The sequence below is a fragment of the Ceraceosorus guamensis genome, assembly GCF_003144195.1.
Source record: "Ceraceosorus guamensis strain MCA 4658 unplaced genomic scaffold IE81scaffold_15, whole genome shotgun sequence".
NCBI classification, from domain to species: Eukaryota; Fungi; Basidiomycota; class Exobasidiomycetes; order Ceraceosorales; family Ceraceosoraceae; genus Ceraceosorus; species Ceraceosorus guamensis.
Genome location: NW_020290010.1, coordinates 337,168 through 353,658, shown reverse-complemented (window position 1 = coordinate 353,658; position 16,491 = coordinate 337,168). Strand labels below are relative to the sequence as shown.

The 16,491-nt window shown below is 55.2% G+C and overlaps 4 protein-coding genes across 4 annotated transcripts; 2 read left to right on the top strand and 2 right to left on the bottom strand.

The window, feature by feature from the left end:
• Positions 1-349: 349 nt before the first annotated feature.
• Positions 350-2,859, top strand: IE81DRAFT_346160 (hypothetical protein; the record flags this gene model as incomplete). Its single annotated transcript, XM_025516004.1, has 10 exons — positions 350-409; positions 477-723; positions 781-1,292; positions 1,372-1,992; positions 2,054-2,200; positions 2,270-2,329; positions 2,393-2,413; positions 2,477-2,548; positions 2,610-2,747; positions 2,818-2,859. 10 exons carry the CDS (start codon positions 350-352, stop codon positions 2,857-2,859), a joined length of 1,920 nt encoding a protein of 639 aa, XP_025371159.1.
• A 652-nt stretch (positions 2,860-3,511) lies between these two features.
• IE81DRAFT_329167 (hypothetical protein) lies at positions 3,512-4,514 on the bottom strand (the record flags this gene model as incomplete). Its single annotated transcript, XM_025515134.1, has 4 exons — positions 3,512-3,696; positions 3,828-3,858; positions 4,111-4,133; positions 4,184-4,514. 4 exons carry the CDS (start codon positions 4,512-4,514, stop codon positions 3,512-3,514), a joined length of 570 nt encoding a protein of 189 aa, XP_025371158.1.
• A 505-nt stretch (positions 4,515-5,019) lies between these two features.
• On the top strand, positions 5,020-7,117 carry IE81DRAFT_329166 (hypothetical protein; the record flags this gene model as incomplete). Its single annotated transcript, XM_025515133.1, has 4 exons — positions 5,020-5,033; positions 5,105-5,671; positions 5,842-6,451; positions 6,560-7,117. 4 exons carry the CDS (start codon positions 5,020-5,022, stop codon positions 7,115-7,117), a joined length of 1,749 nt encoding a protein of 582 aa, XP_025371157.1.
• A 1,633-nt stretch (positions 7,118-8,750) lies between these two features.
• On the bottom strand, positions 8,751-9,734 carry IE81DRAFT_329165 (hypothetical protein; the record flags this gene model as incomplete). The annotated part of the gene is made up of 2 exons (XM_025515132.1): positions 8,751-9,288; positions 9,334-9,734. 2 exons carry the CDS (start codon positions 9,732-9,734, stop codon positions 8,751-8,753), a joined length of 939 nt encoding a protein of 312 aa, XP_025371156.1.
• Positions 9,735-16,491: the final 6,757 nt, after the last annotated feature.

Sequence of the window (16,491 nt, the reverse complement as noted above, 5' to 3'; positions counted from 1 at the left end):
AATGTGTGTTGACCAGTACGCGCTTGTGCAATGACTGCGGTCAAGTTAATCTCAGCCGCGCTTCTTGATCTTGATGTGATGATTTGTGGAGGCTCATCTCCATCGACGCGTGCGCACTGCCGCGCGCGAAGAACAACACCGCCGCCTTTGTGAACCGCTGTTGTCGGTGCGGTGGTGGTGCGTGCTGCATGCATGCATGCATGCGTACGCACCGAGGAGGTGTCCCTGCGAGTGGACACCTTCATCTCCTCACCATGATGACGATCACCATCGTCGAAATTGCGCCTTCCCAATAGGAGCTGCCTACCCACCCGCAAGACACACAACACCGCTTGCGCCGTCCGACACCATGGCGTATGCCAGAGCAAAAGGGTTGCCGGACCAGGATCGAGGTTGGGAAGAGGTCCAGGTGAGTCGCGTCGCGGCGAGATCGATGTCTTTGGCATCTAGTTGATGGAACGCGTTCCCACCCGCAGGCCAAGACGTTTTGCAAATGGTTGAATCTCAAACTGGAGGCGAGAGACATCCCTCCTATGACTTCGTTGGCAACGGACCTTTGCAACGGGGTCAGGCTGGTAGAGTTGATGGAGATCATGGGCGATTGTTCGTTGGGCAGGTACTACAGAACACCCCGGATGAGGGTGCAGATGGCCGAAAATGTCAACTTGGCATTGGATTTCATCAGGGCGAGAGGAGTGGTGCTCACCAATGTTGGAGCTGAAGGTGAGTGGCGCAAAATGCAGCATCGAGAGACGAGGCTCACGCTGCGCCCCTCCATAGACATCATCGACGGCAATCTCAAGCTGATTTTGGGCATGATATGGACGCTGATCCTGCGCTTCACCATCGCCGACATTAGCGCTGAGGGACTGTCTGCAAGAGAGGGTCTGCTGCTGTGGTGTCAGCGCAAAACCGCTCCATACGACGACGTCGACGTCAAAGACTTTACATACTCTTGGCAGTCTGGCAGAGCTCTCTGCGCGCTCATACATCGACATCGGCCAGATTTGCTCTCCTACGCCGACCTGCCAGCCTCTTCGCACGAATGCACCAGGATAGCGTTCGACACTGCCGCCAAGCACCTCGGCATTCCTCAATTGCTCGACGTTGAAGATTTGTGCGACGCAAAGAAACCAGACGAAAGGAGCGTCATGACGTATGTCGCCCAGTACTTTCACGCTTTCAGCTCGATGGAACAGGCAGAAGTGGTCAGCAGGAGGGTGGCCACATTTGTAGACGTCATGCAGAGCGCTTGGGTCATGCAGCAGGACTACGAACGGAGGGCTCGAGAGGTGAGTGGAGGGGGGAATGCGTGATACGACGCGCGACGAGCAGGAGCTGAACAGCGAGCGCACACGCACACGCATACAGCTACTGGCTGCCATGTCTGCAGAGGAGGAGACGTGGAACAGGGCGACTTTTGCAGGCAGCTACGCGGATGCTCGGTTGCAATTGAACGCCTTTAATGCCTACAAGGCGGGCACGAAGCGCGTTTGGGTTCGCGAGAGGACAGACCTCGCGGCGCTCCTGGGCAACATTCAGACCAAGCTGAGGACGTACCATCTACGGCCCTGGTCGCCCAGCGAGAGTCTGCACACTGCCGAAATCGACCTCTCATGGACACAATTAGCGACTTCGGAGGCAGCGCGATCTCGGCGCATCAATGCCGAGATACGTCGAGCCAAGGAAGCGCTGAGGATTAGGTTTGCGGAGCAGGCCAACGGTATCGAGGCGGCGCTGAGGGACATTGCAGCGGGCGTGGCGCGACTTTCTGGCGAATTGACAGATCAAAAAGCCAAAGTGCGCGCTCTGCACGAAGGTTTGGGGCCTTTCGAGGAGAGGCTGCGCGCGCTGGCAGAGACGGAAAAGGAGTGCCAAGAGGCGAATGTGGAGGAGAATGACCATACGGTCTTTTCGAGAGATGATCTCGTCTTTGAGCTGGAGCTCGTGGCCACCAGCGTCACCAAGAAGCTCGCCTTTATCGAGAATCAAGTGAGTTCCGCTCGAATGCGGTGTTGCGCGGCACGAATGCTGATCGACCACGCTGCCGCAGATCGTCTCGAGGCAGCACACGAATCTCACCCCTGCCCAGCTGGAGGAGTTCGAATCCACTTTTAGATATTTTGACAAGGATGCGACGAACACGCTAGCTATTCCGGAATTGGGCGCTGCACTCGCATCCCTCGGCATCATCTACACCGTGAGCCAACGTCCGAATTGCCCCTTGACTTGTGAGCGAATTGCGCCGCTCACACTTTTGCTCTTGCAGGACGAAGATGTTGAGACGATTCACCAGCAGCTCACTATAGATTATGGTGCAGTCGACTACGTGAGTGGTGGCAGTGCATCAGAGCAACACGCACGCGTGCTCATCTCAAGGCTCCTGCCACAGTCTGCTTTCTTGACCTTTTTGGTGAGAGCTGCGGTCGGACCGAAAAAGATGTATCAGCATACTCACCCGATCATGTCCCCGCAGCGCGAGATCACAGAAGACACGACTTCACCAGATCAGCTCCTTGAAGCGTTTCAGGGTCTGGCATCGGACAAGGTGAGTCCCGAGCGACGCGTGGCCTTGAGCATGCACTCACACCTCCCCACTCTGGCGTCAGCCCTACACGACAGAGTTGGACCTCCGACAAGCGCTTCTTCCTCAGGGCGCCATCGACTATCTCAAAGCGTCCATGCCACGAGTCGACGTGCCGGACGTGCAAGGCGAAGCGTACGATTACGAAGCGTACTTGTCGCAGGTGGGTGACCCTGCGGTGTGCGTCGTGTCGAAGCCTTGCTCACCCGCATAGCGCTCTTGCTGGCGCGCAGCTCTTTGGCGCTGGAGACTTGTCCGCCGTCAGCGGCAATTGAGCCGTTCAGCTCAGCTGTGGACGCCGCGCTTGTGGAAATACATGCGGCGCTATGCACAACCCTGTGTGTCGGTCTGCATACCGAACGTGAAGGAGTCAAGCGGAGCAGCTTTCACGAATCATAAGCTGCCCTCTTTGAGCGCTCGCTCGCGTGACTCTCGTCGGGATGCTCCAGATCGTGTTCGTGGCATCACCTCATGGCCCGACAGTGACCAGGTGAATGCGGATGGGGAATGAAAGGGCGCGTCGGAGGACCACACGTGTTCAAAGTTCTTTTTGCGCTCAACAAACATTTGTTTGGCGCCTTATGCTAGCTCTGCCAGACTCTGGCAATTGGCTTTGCCATACCTACACCTCCGCTCTTCTACAAGCTTTGTCTATTCTCAGGCGCCAAAATGCAGCCCTTTCCATCCACTCTTTGTTCAACCTTGAGCATGTGGTGTGGGGCAAGCTTTTACATCAGATGTATATACGCCTCGTACTTTTGACGTGCTCATAGTCGTGCTCACCCCTGTCATTCCTAGCCCTTTATCCAACGACTTGGACAGCGAACTTGCATGATCGTGCTGGCAAGGTGTGGCCAAAAATTGCGAAGGAGTTGGACGGACATGCGACCAGCACGTTATGCTGCTGTTGCATGACATGAAATGAAATTATAGGGCTACACCAAGCCCATGCGTGTGCTCGAGACTTTGTGCTTGTGTGCAGATTGCGGGCCTGTCATAGCACGTGACCGCGATTTTAAGTAGAGGAATCGTCGCACATGCGTCCATAAAAATGACCATGCTTTCTACCACCACCTCTTGTGTGACAGGGCCTTGCTGTGCTGTCGCGCAGCCTGAATAGAGGCAGCAATGCACATGAAACAGTGTATTGGGATCGCGTCCTCTGGCGAACATGTGCACACGTCTTGTTTGTCAATGCCAGTTGGCAAGCAGCAAATGAGCAACCTTAAAATACCTAAAATACCTAAAGGATCACTGGCAGCAGGCGGCGCAAGCTACAATTGTGGAAATGCTGGATGTTGCTTGCGTTTAGCACATGGTTCATTCAGAAGTGTGTTGCTACAGCCTGGCATCTCAGTTCTCCTGGTTGCAAAGATGCAAAGAGCAAATTCTGATCACAATAGAGGTGGTGCAGTTTTCAGGTCTTACTTCCATGACAGTACAGCAGTGATGCTGAATAATTGAGCAGCCAGGGTCAAGCTTGCAGGCAGCACGTACAGACCATTGTCCTGATCAAGTCTACCTACTGACAAGCGACCTTGCTCTGGCCCTTCAGGAGCGCAAGCAGCTGGAACTGGTAATTTATAATCTCTCTCTTACCTGCCCTCATAGCACCCGCAAGGTGTGACACATCTTTGCAATCATGAAAGCTTGGCCGCACATTGCAGCACAAGGGGTGTGTGGATTTGTAAACCTGACTCTGGTTGCGTAGGATTGTTTTGGAGTGCCATGTGATCCATCTGATCCACCATGAACTACTTCCGCCAGGCCTGCGGAGCAACAGCACGCTGAAGGGTTTTGCACACTGGATATTACTCAAGGCACTCTGTGCAAGGTCTTCAGAAACTTGAGCCGAATGTGTGTAGAGGGTCTGCGCCAGTGCATGCACTTCCTTGCTTTCATGCTCATCTGCAGCAGCGACGGTGGCCATGAAGTTCTTGAACTCGAGCTCAACATCACCAACAACGTGTCTTGATTCAGCATCTTAAGCTCATCAACACCTTTGTGCGTGTCACTTGGTATCCACCAACCGCAGGGTGAAAGGTCCATTCAGATGAGCCTCAGGCAAGCTCTGGTGGCCAGGCAAAGAGTGCATGGAGCTTTGACCAAGGCCAGAGCATATCCAGAGTGCCGCTAGGTTGGACAAGGACCAACCACATTCAGCAGGAAATAAAGTGTCAAGCTGTTGCAACACTCAGCAGGACTAGGTCAGAGTACGCTTTTGCAGTATGCAGATTCTCAGAGGCTCCAGCAGGGGAGACAGGCCAGCTCTAGCAAGGTATGGGTGCCCTCTCTGAGCTCATGGGCATTAACATGGTCACTCCTGCCCTCCTTCATGCTTGGACTTACCTTTCCTGTTGAAGGACAAGTCAATATTTTCCTGGAGAGACTCAACCTCACTAAAGAAATTCAAGCTTGCCAAATCAAACCTCAAGATGCCTAGCGAAGGGTGCGTGCGCTACAGAGGCGCAGTTATAGGCGCATTCATCCGCTCATTCTGTCCTTTGCTGTCCCAAACAGAAGCTCTCGCTCACCTTTGGGTGACCTGACCAACCACAGCGCCAAGCGTGCAGCGCAAAACAACTCTTGCCAGCCCACCGTGGCAAAGAAGTTGAAGACGGCCCAGTCTTGCGTCGCTGGCTCACTTTATGCAGCGTCGTTGCACACGCCGTGGGGAACGGAGGGGGCCGAGCCAGACTCGGAGGACGACAATGCGGGTATTGACTACCCGTACGACGCATTCTCGGAGTCTGACTCCCAACGCGACGAGCGTCCTAACTACTATGAGCGAGAGTTCCTCGACTGGCCGTCTTCCGATGACGAAGGCAAGCGGGACTATGAGCTCTACGACTCTGATGACAAGGCGAGGAGTGACTGCAGCAGCAGCAGCGACAGCAGCAGCGGCAAGAGCAGCAGCAGAGGCAAGAACAGCGGCAAGAGCAGCAGCAGCGGTGACAGCAGCGTTGCTGGCAAGCAAGCTGAGCGTGGCAAGGGCGGTGGCACCATTGATTTTGTTTGGCAGGACCAAGACCTCTATGCAGATGACCAGTCACTGGAGGATGCCGTCGACTGGGTGGCACTGCTCTCGTGAGTTAAGCTGTTGAGGGCCAGGGCCAGTGTCGCGGCGCGCACGCGCTTGTATGTTCTTGCTACCGCGGACGCGGAGCATCTCTCTTTCTCGAATACTTTGATCGTCCTTCTGTGTCTCTTGACAGTCAGTAATAGTTGCTCACTCAGCGTCACTCACAACTTGGCAGGGACCACCAGCCCATTGAGCTGCAAACCACGATGCAGCCACAAGCTGCAAAGAGGCATGCTGGGAAGCGGCACGCAGCAGCCCAAGCAGCAGCCCTGGCCTGCCACTCAGGACCAAAGGATATCAAGCACCTTTTGAGCCTTGAGGAATCCTTGAAAGCTGCCCAACAAGTCTGCAACCGGCTGCAAGTGCGTGAGGACGTCAAGGCGACGGTCAACAGCAAGGATTTCCTTCAGAAATTTGTCAAGAGCGCCACTGTCCATGGCAAGCTCTGCTGTTCTACTATTGCCAACCAATCTTGCAGGGTAAAGGCAATTGGATTGCAAGATGGGAGAAGCATGGCAGAGGAAGGTGGTGGTGGGGTCTACAAGGGCACTTTCTTTGATGAAGATGGAGAGCCAACTCACCGCTACACCGGCATGACCACCAACTTTGCCCGCCGTTACCGAGAGCACGTTGTTGCTTGCCTGTACTCACCATCGGTCCACTACAATGCTGCTCAAGAGGCAGAGCACTGCTCTTACAGAGCACTTGCCATTGTCAGCAAGGGACAGTACAACAACTCTGAGTATGCCCATTTGCTCGGATGTCTAGAGTTCATATGGACCATTGTACTTGGAACCTGGCAGGGCAGCAAGGAGTACAACAAGATTTGAGGTGAAGAATTTCCTTCCCCTGGAATCCTTGGCGTCAATAGCAACAACTGCTCCGGTGTACAGCGTGTGGTGCTCACTGGCCACAAGACAACTGCTGCCAGAGCTTCTGCGCTCAACCCTTCCCTCTCTCCTCACTTTGCGGCACTGGTTGATGCAGAGTCTGACCGGCTCAGGGCTTCCTCACCTGCTGAGCTTGAGCTTGTCAAAGGAAGAATGTTGGTGGCAAAGGTTGCCTATTGCCATGCAGTTGCAGCTTTGTTGCTGGCAGGCCAATACAAACTGCGCTTGTGCTACAGCAAAGAGCACAACAGCATCCAAGCCAGCAATCTTTACAGCCTTGTGGTGCCAGCCCATTTGCGCCGCATTCTCCTGAAGAAGCTTTCAGAACTGCAAGACAGTGGTGTCACAGTTGCAAAGCTCAAGCTGCTTCTGCCATCAGCGCAGAAAGCCAGCCCTACAGACTTCTTTGCTGGCAGTTCCCTCCATCAAGCTCACCTCTTTGCGGGCATACACCTGCAGCTGCTGCTCCCCAAGCTAGGCTTGCAATGTCTGCAAGAGGGTACAACAAATCTACATGAGGAAATGCAAGCAGAGTGTATCCACAAGATCAGTGAACTCTGAGGTGCTTGCACAAGCTGCTCGCCTTTGGCTTGCCATTGATTGCCTGCCCTGTGCAGATCTTGGAGCAGTGTGTCAGCACAGCATGAGCAATCTTAATCCCAAGCAAGCAAGCAAGCTGGGAATCAAGTGAGATGCATAGCCAGTGTCAGCAGAGCAGGCAGAAGGTTCATTTTGTCCTCCTCCCAGCAGCCAGCCATTCTTTGTGGACTTTGTGTCCACGCCTTGCGAAGCTTGATTTGTACATGCAATCGTTGCGCATGCACTCAGAGTAGCTTGGGTACTTCAGCTGTCTGTGGCTCCCTCTGAATGGTGGCATCTTGAGCGCGTCCTACATTGCTGAGAGCGCTTGTGATTCAGTTTCTCTTTCCAGGGATCTGCTTTGGCCACTAGCCTGGAAAAGCCGTTCGGCCAGGGGTGATGATTGTAGGTTGCCCTCTTGCCTAGCTTCCAAAGACGCAGCACCGGAACCAGAGCCCATCTGTGCGCTGTGATGGCAGGATCCTCTTTTGTAGATGTGACATGCTTAAGAGTTGTGGAGAGATACAGTGAATTTGGTGCCACACACCAGATGAAAATGTGTGGAAGGGACCAACAAAAGTCTTGAGAGTGTAGAGGCGAGTCTATCGTGTTTGCCTGTGCTTCAAGAGCGCTGCTCTCTTGCGGCTGGCATCACTTTCAGCAGTCAGGGGCGTCTTCCAGTTCTTGCTCTCTCTGCTTCACTATAGCATCGAGCACAGTTCTACATGTGGCGCTCTCTTTGACATTAAGACTGAACATCAAGAGCAGCTTCTAAGAGTGCAAGCCTTGGGCTTGAATCTCATTGTAGGCAACTTGCCATGCAAAGCTCTCTGCATCACGCACACCCCTCAGACAAATAGATGCACCTTGTGTAGTATGACAATCGCTGATTATAGGTTGCGCAGATGTAGTCTCAACAAGCTTCAGACTCTCTACAGCAGAGGAGGGTAAGGCAGCCTGACACACCCATCCCTGCTCTCCTCTCGCATCAAGATTTGGGCCGGTAGTGCCCCTCTCCACTGTGCCAAATGGTTGCTTAGGAGGGACGTTACCTCAGTGCGATTTGATAGCTTGGTTGACCTCTTAAGCATAATTAGGAGCCCCATCGATGGTCTTGAGGTAGCTCCAAAGAGCATCAAAGACCATCTGAAGAGATGTGATGTCTGAAGCTGCCAAATCAAGGATTCACTGGAAGCAAGGAAAGCAATGCATCTAGGGAGATTGGGAGCAAGAAGGTGAGCACTGAAAATGGTGGAGACCATGAGGTGGGCAATGAAGACGCTGAGTTGACGCAGTGGGGAGGAAACAACAATCATGAGGTGGGCAATGGAGACGCTGAGTTGATGCAGTGGGTTGAAACAACAACAAGTAAAGTCATGTCTACCAAAAGCAAGAGAAGATAATGCATGAAGGTCATGAAGGAATGGAGAGCGCAGCGCAGGAACAGGAGAAGGAATCCTGGCTTGGCGGTAACCAGACAAGAGATGGCAGACAGCTTGTACAATATCCACAAGAGGCAATGTTGATTCCCAATGGTCTGCAGAAGCACAAGCACAAGCACCTGCACTCAATGCTAGCGCCTGTGCGTGACTCACCTTGAGGGCAAAAGTCACACCTATGCCAAGGATTTCAGCCATTTGTTGACCTTGCAAATAAATTGAGGGGCTAGAGTGCAGAGCATGATCCACTCTGCACTTCGCCCGCAATTCTCTGGTGGGTCAACAACCCTGAGCCAGACTTGCGCATGTTCAGGGCTCTTGTGCTGCGCAGCCACCACCACCTCAACTTGAGCCCCATCATCAACTTTGCCAGTGGGTAAGCCGTATCCCCATTGTCGACAGAAGGGGTTACCAAGGTAGAGGAAGGCTCCCTCTTGCCTCTGACCAGTCAACTTGAGGTTTAGATTGGGCTTGCTGCCAAATAACTTGCTGATCTCCCGGAAGACGGCGCTTCCACGAGGAAAGGTGGGCAGCTGAGCACAGCGCACCCAGTCTCCAGGAGCCTCCAAGTTTTGCCCGTCTTTGCAGCCAAGAGCATCCGCACAGCCTACCAAGAGCCTCAGCAGTTGGCTACCCCTTCCCAACTCAAGCTGTTCAGATGCTGCCTTCCAGCCCTTGGCCATTGTGCCAAACTCAAGGGAGACATTACCAACCCTGCAGCGGTCCGCAGGAGCATTTCAAGGAAAATCCAAGAGACACCTACACTGAACCGCTTGCAAGTAGACGGGCACACCTGCTTGGACTGCAGCCTTGGCATCTGGGTTTTTGTTGAGAAGAGACTTTGGGACCGCCATCCTCTCCCTATGAGCCAGCTTGACGCCTCTGTTGGAGACCTTGGAAAAGAAGGACTGCCACCTGACATCAAAAAGCTTGTTGCTTGGCTTTGAGCTTCCTGAAACCTTTGATCTCTGGATGATCACAGGCAGCCCATTGAGGAGCTCCATGCATTGAGCATCCTTGCACTGAGCTTGCCAGACTGGGACTCCGATGCACGCGTCTGTTGCAGCTCTTCTGGCAATGAACGCTCTGCCAAGGGCCCCTTGGACAATCCAAGAGAGCTTCAGGCTCACCTGACCAAGCTCAGCACGGTCGATCTCCATGCAAAAGATGGTGTCACGGCGCGCGCGCGCGCGTCTATATAGTCTCTCTTTGTACGCGTCACCCGTTCGTCTTCAATACATCGATCTTCTGCCTTCACCGACTGACAACTTGGTAGCTCGGAGCTGCTTCGTCGATCCTTCTCTCTCTCGAGCGGACGACTCACTCACCCTGCTAGCACATAGCAATCGGGATCTCCCCTCTGCGGGCCCTGATCTGCGGCGAATTCCATCCACTAGAATTCCTCCGCCACTACTACTCGTCTCGACTCAATAGGAGTCTCTCTCTCACTCTCTCTGACGTCTCTGACGCTTTGCGAACGTATCTGTTCTGCACACCAGCTCCGTTGCGCCTTGTCGGGTCGCTCTCTCTCTATATTCTTGTCCGCGACTTTCGGCGACCAGCCTCGGTTGGCCGTTGAGTCCGTTGAAGGCATCCTAGAAGATCTAAGCGCATACACACTATAGCTTCCGCATAGATACCCAACCTCTCTTGCGCCGGGTACTCAGTCTCTCACACTGAGCGGAGGAACAGCTCTCGGACCCCTCTGACGTAAGTCTTCGGGCGGATTCGTAGCTCCTTAGCGTAGCCTTGGGTCAGGCGCGCTGAGAAGGTGCTCGAGTTCCGCCCCCTAAAAAGGGCGTATCAACGAAATTCGTTTCGCTGCAGAACTCGATTCCTCTTTGACCCACTGGCATTCTCTTTGTCCAGTACTACAGCCGCTCTGAGATCATGTCGTCTACGTCCCTGCTTCAAGCGCAGGCTCAGCGCGAGGCGCGCACCAGGAGCGAGAAAGGGAAGGAGAAGTCTGCCAGTCAAGCGGGTGCGAAGAGGTCCCCCTCCTCCATATCGTCGGACTGGGCACTGAAGGCTGTGTTCCTCCTGTCTTGCTCCCACTCCAAACCCTCACCAGGTTCCGTAACTGGCGGCTCAGAAGGTAGCGCGCAAAGCGCTGGATCCAGGATCTCCAAGAGGAAGCTCCCTGCAGGAAGCGTCCCCGACGTTCCACTGCTGAAGCCGGTGTCAGTCGGATCTGCTCCCCCCGTCACGGCTGGACTCCCCGTCGCTAGCACGTCTAGTCTGCCACCCTTGCCCAGCGAAAACGTCACTGCGCAGCCTCTCACTCAGGCAGCTCTGGATGCAGTTCCGTCCGGACCTCCCAGCTCACGCGGACCTCTGATCGATCTGAAAAGCGGAGAAGCCTCTTCCGAGAGTAACGCCTCCAGACACGAAGCTTCTTCGGGTATCGCGAGGCTTCAGGGTGCGGCTTCTCGTGTCCAGTCGGTGCGTCAAGCCCTTCGATCGGCGCTCCGCGAAGGCGAAGAGGACGACAAGGCTGTCGACGACATTGTCCACCGTATGCTCAGCGCTTGGATAGAAGGTGGAGCTAGTTCCCAAGACGCGTCGCCGCTAGGACTTGAACATCGCTCGTCCGTAGCTCCTCTACCCGAATCGCCCAGAAGAGACTCCCCAAACACCAGATCTGCATCCACTGCAAGGCCGCTCGGTCGAAGCGCCCCTCTGCGTGTTCGCTCCAGCCCGCCGCTGTCTCCACGCCCTCCGTCAACAGCAACGACCGGCGTTCCACCACACTTGCTTCTAGGCAGAAATCGCACGACTCCTTCAGCAAGGCAATCGGTCGTCGTCGACGGAAGCCACGCGCCCTTGCACCGCAGCCTAGCTCCATCCGCCGGCCGCCGCACTCCTGCTACTGGCGGATGGCGCGCTTCGCTCAGCCCATTCAGCCCTACCATTCGCCCATCTGGGATTCCTGTGCCCACTCCCCCTCCCGCTCCGGGACCTCCTGGCGGAGACGGCGACGGTGGTAGCGACCCTGGCTCGCGATCCAACGCATACAACGGCGGATACTACCGGCGCCGACCTTCGCACCCGCCTGGCAATGGTGGTGGCGGTGGCGGTGGCGGTGGCGGTGGCGGCGACGGCGGCGGTGGTGATGGCGGTGACGGCGACAGCTCAAACGGATTTTATAGGCGTCAGGCAGAACCGTTCAGGCAGCGCAAGGAGATTCGCGCAAAAGACTTGGGTGATTTCGATCCCGATCTCACCTCCATCTCGCTATGGCTCGGACGCGCCAAGAACTTCCAAAAGGCGTCTCGCCACACTGACGAAGAGATGGCTGCCGCCGTCGCTCCGTGCTTGAAAGGCAGAGCTGCCATCTGGTTCACGCACATGCTCAACGTGCCCGACTCGTGGAACGAATGGCAGACGATCTTATTGCGCAAATGGACGGCAAATCATAACGAACTTCGGAAGGCAGAGGCAGACTACGTCTTCTTGCCCGAGAAGCACTCGCTACTGGCGTTCGCAACGAACAAAAGATCGCTCATCATCGAACACGCTTACGCCGCCGGCATCGAGATCCGCGAGGAGGACATCATCTGGCGCACGTTCGATGCGCTCCCGGCGGTCTGGAGAAACAATCTACGTTCGATTGCTGAGGACTGCGAAGATTGGGAAGACTTCGAAAGGCAGATTACGCTCCGCGAGCCAGACTTACGAGTGGCCCTTGGGGCGTCCATGAAGCCGAGAAAAGTCCACTTCGAGCTGTCGTCTGAAGCCAAGCCCACGGTGTTCCAGGCCATCTCTGCTGCAACAGACGCTCGTCCAACCGCTCCATCGTTATCACCAGCAGCTTCTTCCGCGCTACGCAAGATTCCCGCAGACGTAAGACGCGACCGTCGAGCTAAGCGCGAATGCTTAGGTTGCGGAAGCTCGTCGCACTGGGTCAAAGAATGCCCCGTCATCACCGGAAAGGCCAAAGCGAACTTAGTCAGGCTCCAGGAACGCGTGGACAGTGGTGAAGTGGAGCTGTCGTCATCCGAAGAAGACAGCATCAACCTCCACTCCGACGAAGGCGACGACACTCCTGCCACGGCTGCCACGGCTGGTACAATCGGAGTAACGGTCGGATCCCTAGGAGTAGGAAGGGTCGGCGCCAGATTCCTCAAACAAGAAGCGTCGTCGGCCATGGTCCGCGTCGGAAGCAAAAGCGGACCCCTTCGTTCAATCGCTTTGGACAGCGGATCTCAAATCTCTTTGTGTTCGCTCAGCGCAGAGCGCATGCTCGAAAAAGCTGGAGCTAAGATTGAGCGATTCGCATCTGCTGGAGCGTCTGTGACCGGTTACGCAGGTGAACAAGACGGAAAACAAGATGTCCTGAGGGTCATCCGCTTTGACGTCTGGTTCGTAGCATCCAACACTCAGGACGGATCTAAAGCTCTGGTACACGTCACTCCCGAATTCCACGTGGTAGAGCGATGCGCCGAGGGCGTGTTACTCGGCAACGATAACATGGCTCGCGCTGATCTCATCCTCAGAAAGGGGACAAATTCGTGTTGGTTCGCTTCGCGCCCTCATCTGATGATAGACCTCGTATCGTCTGAACGAAGCCGCAAGAACGTCGCTCGCTCCTCCAATGTGTCGGTTGCTCGCGACTGTTCGATCAGGCCTGGTTCGTCGGCTGTGGTACCGGTGTCCTTGCCGTGGATCAAGAGCAGAGCGGCCAACAATTCCGCCCTCATCACTCCAGTCGGCATCCTAGACGAGAATGGGACTTTAGCTTCGGCTCCGTACGGGCTTGTCGGAAACCGCACTAATGCTATCACTGTGACCAATTTTGGGGACTCGCCTATATCTCTACATAAAGGTGAGACAGTCGGAGTTCTCAGCGCTGTCTCTTCCATTCATGGAGAGAATTTTCAGAGCGCATCTCGCCTAGCGGCGAGGTCTCTCTGAGCCAGGCCAGTCAGCCCACTGCTGAAGACGGAGCAGAAGGCTATACGAACACTCGTTCACCGCCACCTGGAGCAAAGTCGGGCTCTGTGGTGACTTTCAACGCCGACGAGGACGATCAAGAAGAGGAGATCTTGCCCGAGTTGGACATTCCGCGCCCGTCTGGACTCGAGAATGAAGTAGCCATCGAGGCGGGCCTTCCTCAGTGGGCTCGAAGTCGTCTCAAGAAAATACTTAGCAAACACGCAGTATGGCCGACCGCAGAACGGCCCTTGGGTTTGCTGAAAGGGGAGATGGTGTCCATCGACCTAGTCCCTGACGCCAAGCCTTTCTCTGAACCCCCCCGAGCAGCGGGTCCGGCGAAGCGTCAAGAGATCGACAAGATTCTCAAGGAGCACAGCGAGCTAGGCATTTCCGAAGAGGCGGAGAGCACAGCGTGGGGCACTGGCATCGTCTTGGTCTCGCAGAAGGGGAAGTTTCGGTTCTGCAACGACTTCCGTCCAGTAAACGCGCAAACCGTGACGGATTCGTACTACATTCCGTCTGTCGACCAGGTCCTATCCGCACTGAATCCTGCCGAGTACTACAGCACCATCGATCTTAATAAAGGGTACAATCAGACGCTGATGGACCCGAGGTCGAGAGAAGCTACGGCGTTTGTCACGCACCTTGGCAAACGCTGGTACATCCGGTCGCCGTTTGGACTCAAGAATATGGTGGGATTCTTCCAACGAGCGATGGATAAGACCTTAAGCAAGATGGTGTGGAAATTCGTGCTCGCATACCTTGACGATGTAGTGATCTTCTCGATAAGCCTGGAGTCGCATCTCGACCACATCGATCAGGTTCTTGCCGCTCTCGCAGCAGCCGGCCTTACGATATCTCCCAAAAAGTGTAACTTCTGCTTTTCGAGTGTGGAACTCTTGGGACATAGAGTCGATCGGCTAGGGCTCATGATGACCGACGACAAAGTCAGAGCAATAGTGGAGTATCCAACGCCTACTTCCGCAAAGGAGGCCCTGCGATTCTATGCTATGGCATCTTGGTACCGTCGCTTCATCCCTGGATTTGCCACGCTAATGCGGCCGATAGCTGCTTCCTACACCGCTTCCTCCATCGCGGCACCAGGAAGTCTGCATGCGACTTCGAACGTCACCGGCCAATCCGCAGAAGAGGCACGAGACGCCGCCAAGACTCTCCAAAAGCTTAGGACGTTTTCATTCACTTGGAACGACGAAGCGGAAAAAGCATTCAAGGAAGTCAAGGCGATCATCTCCAGCAAGCCCCTTTTGAGTCACCCTCGATACGACCGCCCCATGATACTCCACGTCGATTTCTCGCAGACCGGAATTGGCGGCGTCTTGGCTCAGTGCAACGACAATGGCTACGAACGTCCCATCCTATTCCTCTCACGTCAATGCAAGCCAGCGGAGTCGCGGTACCCACCCACGCACGGGGAGCTGCTTGCGATATGGTGGTGCCTGAAGAAGGTGCGGCATTACATCGACGGGTGCGAATTAGAAGTCGTATCGGATCATAAAGCGCTACTATGGCTATGGACCTTGAAGAGCGATGAGCTATCAGGACGTCTCGCAAAGTTCCGCCTCGCTTTGTCGCCCTTAGAGCACAAGGTGCGCGTAAGATATCGCGAAGGCAAAGACAACGTCGTTCCCGACGCCCTGTCGCGCTCTCCGGTATCCGCGCCCACACTGCCCGAAGTCGAGCAGCTGCAATTCGTTGCATTGAAGCCAGCCACGTCCAGCAAGGAAGACGTCGAGCTAGCCTTGGCTAGAGTGTCGCAAGTGACTGTGGTAGGTCTGGCCGATGCCGAGAGAGAGGAGTGGAGCTCCGAACTCGCAAAGGACAAGAACTTCGGCCCGACCTACCGAGCAGTAAAGCGACGAAATGAGAGCACCGGCACTTTCGTCATCCGCGACGAGCTCTTGTTCTTTGTCGATGAAGGAGCGGACAAACTGAGGCTCTGCGTTCCTCTCTCGAAGACTGAGCAAGTGTTCCTAGATGAGCACGCCAGCCCAGCGGCCGCCCACCCGGGTTTCGTCGAGACTTGCAGGAGGTTAAAAGAACGCTACTTCTGGCACGGGATGACGAAGTCCATCGCCAAAGCCGTCGAGAAGTGCGAGGCATGCCAGCAGAACAAGCCACGACACCACAAGCCGTGGGGCGCCTTACGACACGTCCTATCTCCGGCCGAGCTGTGGCATACGCTCGCAATGGACTTTGTCTCCGGCTTCCCGCCGTCGGCTGACAAGGAGTTTGACTGCGTGACCACCGTGGTCGACAAATTCTCTCGCTTTGTGTTCTTCGTCCCCAGCAGGAAGGACGACTCGGCTTCAAAAGTAGCGGAGAGATTTCTGTCGCAGGTGTTCCCCGTCACCGGATTTCCCCGCGCCATCATCTCCGACCGCGAGAGCCGTTTCACCAGCGACTACTGGCAAGCCTTGACCAAAGCTTTGGGCATCCGCGTGCGGATGGGCAGCGCGTATCATCCACAAAGTGACGGTTTGACCGAGAGGCTTAACCAGATCTTAGTGATCTCGCTGCGCCATTTCGTTAACTCACGACACGACGACTGGGACAAATTGCTGCCGCTGCTCGCCATGGCGCATAACTCTCACGTCCAGAGCTCGCTCAAGGTGTCTCCATACGAGATAGCTTTCGGGAAGCCCGCTAGTCTGCCCCAAGATATCTTGCAAGGCTCAACGGACCCTCGCTTGATGCCTGAGGTGTGGGAAGAGGTCAGGAAAGACGCTGCGGACGCTGTCAAAATAGCTCAGGACGCCCACAAACGCCACTACGACGCTCGACACACACCGCTCAAGCTCAACGTTGACGAGTGGGTATGGCTGAAGACGAAATTCTTCAAACTCGAGTCGAATGTCGTCTGGGACAAGCTCTCGCCGACGTGCGCTGGCCCGTATAGGATCGTTAAAGTGCACAGCGGAGGAAACGCTTACGAGCTCGATCTGCCTGGAAATCGAACGATAC